Source organism: Micropterus dolomieu, linkage group LG02 (genome assembly GCF_021292245.1).
Source record: "Micropterus dolomieu isolate WLL.071019.BEF.003 ecotype Adirondacks linkage group LG02, ASM2129224v1, whole genome shotgun sequence".
Classification (NCBI taxonomy): Eukaryota; Metazoa; Chordata; class Actinopteri; order Centrarchiformes; family Centrarchidae; genus Micropterus; species Micropterus dolomieu.
Window position 1 is genome coordinate 1,599,423 of NC_060151.1, and position 6,884 is coordinate 1,606,306.

Here is a 6,884-nt window from a genome sequence, read left to right on the forward strand (position 1 = left end):
CACAAATCATTTCCTGGACTCCACAGTTACCAGATCTCAATCCAATAGAGCACCTTCACACACATCATGGATGTGCAGCTGACAAATCTGCAGCAACTGAGTGATGCTGTCATGTCAATATGGTCCAAAGTCTCTGAGGAACGTTTCCAACACCTTGTTGAAAGTATGCCAGGAAGTATTAAGGCAGTTCTGAAGGCAAAAGTGGGTCCAACCTGGTACTAGCAAGGTGTACCTAATAGTGGACAGTGAGTGTACATATATATGTCTGTAAATGTAGCCTGTTTTTCTTAAGTTGATTCAACACATTTCCCTTTAAGTCTATCACTTCAAACTTTAATACCAACATCATCAACCAGTAACATTAATGCTGAGACAGAGATGATGATACTGAACGCATAGAATAATCTCTTCCACAATAAAAGAGGATTTATAAGATCTTTATTTTCATCAGGCAGCCCACTGGTAACCAGACAGGCGGAGCAGGTGGCCATGGCAATGATGACCCTGCAGGACCAGCCGTAAAAAACAGCTGTATGGAAAAAGGTTTTATATGTTGTTTTGGTACACCTCCCGAAGGTCGTAGCTAAAGCAAGAAGCAAGCTAACGTTAGAAGGCCAACGCGGAGCTAAACATGTTTACTAACCTCAGGTTACTAACCTTTTTTGGGATGAACACTCACAAACATCTTAACCTATTTTGCGTTCAGCGCTTCTTTGTTTGGGTCTTGTTGTATGAAGTTTTAAAGCCAAAGTTTATGATGAATGGCTCAGCAGCTGCCGAGGGAATAACAGTGAGCTCATCAAACATTTCCTGAAATAAACATTGTTCACGAGTCCTGCAACTCGAGTCTGAGTTGAGTCTGAAGTCTTTTGAGGGCGAGTCTCAATCTGAAGTCACTGTGTGTGCGACTTAAGTCGGACTCGAGTCCGAGTCTCAAACTTGAGTTCCCATCTCTTGGGGTGTGTAGTCAATAGGTGAGGCCTTACTCACAGAATAACACAAAATGAAAAATATAAAGTGGGAATTGTGGAAAGTGATTCTTATTTTTGCTTTATATTTAAAGCAAGTTTGTAAGATTTGTTTTTTTTGTGTGATTTGGCCTCTACTGTTTCAGAGTGTAATTCACACAGCTGTGGTAATTAAGGACAGCTGTACACATGCATTTGTTATGATTACATTACGATCAAAAACACAGCTAGTTCAACAGAAAGGATGCCAGCTTGGTGCGTGTCCTGCAGCCTTTTATTTCACAAAGTTCTCTCCTACGTCCAGCAGCCTCTTGCTTCATCTCCCTCTTTTTCTCTTTTTAGCTTCCTCTGTGTCCATAGAGGCTGCTGAGCCTGGTTATGTTGCCCACTCATTTGACTCTTGCATGACACCAGCGCCACTCTCCACTAGCAGCAGCATAATGTTGCTTGAACTTGGGTGGTAGGCTAGCCAACAAAGATAGGCAGCTACAGCACCTACTGTAACATTACCAGTGTCCAAGTGTGTTATCTAGTAAGTTTGCTAACATCAATTCCAGATTTATAGCTAGCAGCTAAACCTCTGTATGTGTAACAGATTTATTGATTTGGCCATTTATTGATTTATTTCTAGTTGACATCTTTCCTAACAAAGGCAAACATCAAGCAAATGCTTGATTTACTTTCCACACCCAATAAAGGAAAACAAAAGAATGCACCAGAAACCTGTGAATGCACACTGATGTACAGACCGGTCCTACATGGTTTTCAATGAAAATGACACTAATGATGTAAAAACGATCATAGTATATAGTATTGCAAATCATAGCGCAATTGCATCAGTCAAAATAATTGCAATTAGATATTTTTTGAAAATCATTCAGCCCTAATACAACCTGATTGTCTACTGTTTCATTAGAATAACCACTTAGGTTAATCTAACACAGCAGCATAGTTAACTCCTGTCTGAGTTCTTTTCTAACTCACTCTTCTATCTGTACTTGTCTCTGTTGGTGTCCCTAGGGAACATGGAGTGCCAGTTTGATAGTAAGAAGCTACTATGCCTCCTCTGATAGACGTGGATTCACCTTGTTTTCATCGCCCCCCCGGTGGAGTTCTCCATTGCAGGCCTGATAACTTCATTGTACAACACACAAAAGCTGGTGTAGATAGCCTGAGAGAAAGGACATGGAGCATGGTGATGTGGAGGCATTTTGTTTGTCACACATTAAATGTAGTTTAAAAAGTAACTAAAAGTAAAATGTCGTGAACATCAGCAGCATCTCCTAGAATCTTGTATTTACAGTAGAAAATCAGAATGTAATCCTTAATGAGGACGTTTCAACAAAACTGATCACAGTTCCAAATTTATAGTTTAGTATATTTTTTTAGGCTAAATGAATTAACTGGCTATCAGTTTCCTTTTCTGCAGGGTGGTGCCCCAAGGTGAATTTAACACAAGTTAAATTATACTATTAATTATGAATAATTGTAATAATAATTATTATATTATTTAATATAAATATTGATATTTAAACCTTATTTCCCAACAGTGATGATCGAAAGCCTGTTTTATATTCCTCCGTCACACTGCCGCATAGCATTCTTATTCGGGTATAAAAGGACAAAACCATTTTAATGTTGTTTTTTTTTTTTCATTTTCATTTGATCCTAAACACGGTCAAATGTACGCTGTACAGATCGCTGTGCATAGGAGCTCACAAAATATGATGCAGTCTACAGCTACCCTACCCTGCTGAAAGGGTCTGTGCTTCAGAATGAGTACTTTTACTGTGACACATGTAATACTGTTGAAACTACTTCCTGTTTCATGTTGGAACAGTCTGTTATTACAGAACACCAAGTACCTGCCTGACCAGCTGTTTGTGCCTGTTTCCTTTTTCATTCATGTGATAAGTGAATAACCAACAACACTTTAACACTTTAATGATCATGGAGTTTAATCAACAGCAACATTTGACATTATGATATTACATTATTTACTGCAGTGCATGGCACTGTGTGACCATGACTCTGCCAGGGCTTGTGAGTATTGTGTTGTTGCTGTGTGTGTGTGTGTGTGTGTGTGTGTGTGTTGTCTTGGAGTGTTGCAGATTCATGGCTGAGGGGAGCCTTAGGCCATCAAGAACCCTCCCCTAGCACCACCTTGTGTTATGCAGTAATTTAGATTTTCGTATAGTTTACTTATTCATCATTATCTTTTTCTAGCAGTAGGTGTTCCCTGCTTGGTTTTACATTTGTCAAAACAAATGAATCTCAGTTAAAGAAAAGGTCTTTCTTTTAGTTAATCACTCAGTGTGCTTCCCTTGCATCAGATGCTCTTGTTAGGCTATTTTTATCCACCACTGTATATTAGACTCGAAAAGACCCAGTTCACACTTTTAACACATTTAATTATTTTACTGGCTTAATTTATATTTATTTATAGCATTACTGAAAGTGGAACGGAAGGTGACTCCAGGTTTGTTCTTCAGATAGGCAGTCAAGTGAATATCTCAGTGTCACATTGTGGCAGACACGCGGGGTCACACTGACTGCAGCTGAATCAAATAGGCTTGTCGATTTCCGGGCAGGTAGGCTGGTGCTTTCAGCCCCTCCTCAGGTGAGCACCACGCCCCTCCTCTGTGAGTCTAAAAGGCAGCCGACCTGAGCAGGACTGGGCGCCTCACCTGGCTCACCTTACAGCCGCTCAGAAACTCAATACACCGCACAGAGGCTCCGGGAAATAAGAAGCTGTTGTCAGAGACCTCAGCGTCTCTTCGGAGGCCTATAGCCTAGCCTACTGTATGCTGACATGGAACCTGCCTACCGGGGTCTGGGTCGCTGTGTGTGCTGTTTCTGGCTCGCGGTAGCCTTTGACATTGCGGGACTGGGTGTACTTCTGGTCGGGGTGTTTGTGAACGTGTTTTTCTATGACCTGCTCATCTACGCGGGCGCCATCGTCATCTTCCTCAGCCTCATCTGGTGGGTTTTCTGGTACTCTGGGAACATCGAGGTGCCACTGGCGGAGCTGGAGGACGATGTCGGGTTACTGAAGAAGGATAAGGGCGGTCTGAGCGGCATCAGCGGCGCGGTGAGGCGCCTCTCCAGTCGCCTGTCCAGCGGCATCAGGAACTCGTTCCGCAGGAACGGAGGACCGTCCAGCACCCGCACGGCCCGCGCGCCCAGGTCAGCCGGCGGGCAAACGGCGGCCCCGCAGGCTGAGCAGGTGGCCGTTGCCATGGGAACGATGACCCCGCAGGAGGATACCCCACACACTACTATTGAATCCTCTGTGGCGCGTGAGGTAGAGATGCCACACACAACAACAGAGACGTCACCGAGGCAATATAATGTCACAGGTGAGGAAGAACACGCTCTTTAAAGAAATTATAGAATATATGACTAAAACGAGGATTGTGGGAAGCTATGACGTTTCAACAAAGAATTCTCATTGTTTGGCCCACAGGCCTATAGCCTATTTAAACAATTGAAAATTCTCCAGTATCTACAGTGTAACAGTAGCTTTATACTAGTAACATCCCCCAATGTGACCCCATCCAACTGAGAAAACCTTTAGGCTACCAGCCACCCAAAACAGGGAGGCATTTTGTCATATAGGCTATATATTTTATATTTCTTTATTTAGAACAGTGCAATTAGTTTTTCTTATTATTTTTAGTGATGACCAAAAGGCGGTTATGAAGGCGTCTTCACAGTGCCACTCTTATTGTAGTGAAAAAATACAAAACCTTTTTAATTTCATTCCATTTCTCTTGTTTTTCCTTGACCCTACTGTCAAATGTAGAAAAAAGAGCTCAAACATGACCAATATGCTGTAAACACAACCAGGTGTCATTTGTGGGTAATTGTAGAATGTGAAATCCTCCTCAGGCCTTTAAACTCCAAATTCACAGAAATAACACAACATCCTCAGTAGCAGCTATGGCCTCCATACCTTTCCGCTTTCAAAGGCAAAAGTTTGATTTTAAGGGAATAAAGCTAAATTTGTAACAAATGATCTTTTTTAAGAGTGGAAGTGAATATCCAAATATCAACCAAGTGAACTGTATTGTATGGTATTTTTATGTTGTGAGACTATATTAGATTAATATAAAACATGTAAACAAGTCTCAAATGTATTGGAGCTCTGTACACACAATAATTTTAGTCTGTTCTATGTTAAATGTATTCATTTTAAGAAGGTTTATATTGCATAGATGATCTTTATTTAATACTATATTCTACAACACTAGGACTATGAAAAATATCTGTTATTATGAGGGCATCTGCTTAGTAGTACAACTTTATTTTCTTTCAGTTTGATAGTTTAAATGTGGAAAAGTACCTGTGGCTATGCCAGTAAAATTCTTATCACTGGATAAATCATTAACCACAGTTGACCGTTCACTGAAAGACAAGCCTTTAATCTAAACAATAGCAGGCTTACCTGAACTTCCTTGAAAACCTCGGCATCCACCGATTCATTTAAAGGTCTGTGAGAAAACCCAGAAAGGACTTTCTGATCACCACCTGTCAACTCTAAACTCACCTGCACGTGCTTTAATAACGATGTTTCTACTCCACAGTGACTTGATGAGAGCCTGCCCTACAGTGTCTTCACTTGACTCCAGTCGATGCTCAGCTTTTCTACTGTTTGTGTGTTTAATGAGATATCATCATTTGATGATGATATCTGTAAGAAGTGTTAGCAGTTGCTGAGTCATTATTAAATCACTTAGTAAAATGTAAATTCCACAATGAATGTTATGTTTTTAATCAGTATGGCAGCACGGATGCAGTCTGTTTGAGATAAGTGGACTGAATGTTGTCCCCATTAATCATTCAGACCCAAAAATTGGGAAAATTGCTGGAAACCATATTTGCTTTCTGGTACCACGTGACTCACAAACGAACTGCAAAACAACTGTATTTGGAGACACCCATTTCTCTGACAGACTTTGTTCTACTCATATTTTAGATTATTTTGTTTTTTATTTTATTTGTGACTGTTTAAATTGTGTGTATGTGATGACTGCTTTGTGTGACTGTCTTGTTGTGATGATATATCTCTCTTGTAGAAGAGGTTTTGAGACTTCCTTATTTAAAAAAAAACATCACTACATCATGACTAAGAAAAGTTTGAGTAAAATAGGCTACCTTTATAACATAACATTATGTGAACAGCTATTACGGTATTTCAGTGTCCAAGAATGTTTTACATGAGTGGGGTTTCATTCTTTAAGTTGAATGACAAGATATAGATTTACTGAGAGACAAATAGAAAAAAGAAAGATTATGTTTGAAATACATTTTGATACATTTTTGCAATGCACATACACATGGTTTGTGTTGTGCCTCTATCACAGGATTATTTCTGTCACAATTGGCAACTATTCTACTTCTGTCCACCCAGTGTTTTATTCTCCATCCAGTGTACTGTTTGGTTCCTCAAGGGTCCATCCTCGGTCCTTAACTGTTTTCTAATTATATCTAGCATTTTTATTTAGACGATATGCAGTGAATCCTATTGATCTGTATTGATTCTTCATGACCCCCGAATAAACAGTTTCAGTTTTGTAACCTCCTGGCTGCAATACTTAGCACACTTCTCCCTTGCTTGTGTTTAAAGCAAATTTTTAAAACTAACAAGGTATTTAATGACAATGTGAAAACAATGTGACAGTGTAAAATGGGTTGCTCGTAGTGATGAACATAAAGAGAATTACCACCTGAATCTGGAGCTCCACTGAGTTTCAGCTCACTGTTGTACATGTATCAGGTGTTTTTTGTTACTTACCTACCTAATGTCATTTTTTTCTGAATGTATAAGTTGTTAAGAAGATTGTCCATCTATTGAGTTAATATGTTCAACATTATTTTATAGCAAATGAATGAGTTTCTGAATGACGGAAATGT

At 39.8% G+C, this 6,884-nt stretch overlaps 1 protein-coding gene across 1 annotated transcript; it reads left to right on the forward strand.

Moving 5' to 3' along the window:
* Positions 1-3,543: 3,543 nt before the first annotated feature.
* On the forward strand, positions 3,544-6,548 carry si:dkeyp-72e1.6 (transmembrane protein 238-like). Its single transcript, XM_046040091.1, has 2 exons — positions 3,544-4,327; positions 5,555-6,548. The coding sequence occupies exons 1-2, from the start codon at positions 3,781-3,783 to the stop codon at positions 5,560-5,562; spliced, it is 555 nt and encodes a 184-aa protein (XP_045896047.1). The 5' UTR covers positions 3,544-3,780; the 3' UTR covers positions 5,563-6,548.
* Positions 6,549-6,884: the final 336 nt, after the last annotated feature.

Bases quoted from the DNA above. Each gene is read 5' to 3' on its own strand.
- si:dkeyp-72e1.6 (XM_046040091.1), top strand. From the start codon at position 3,781: ATGGAACCTGCCTACCGGGGTCTGGGTCGCTGTGTGTGCTGTTTCTGG.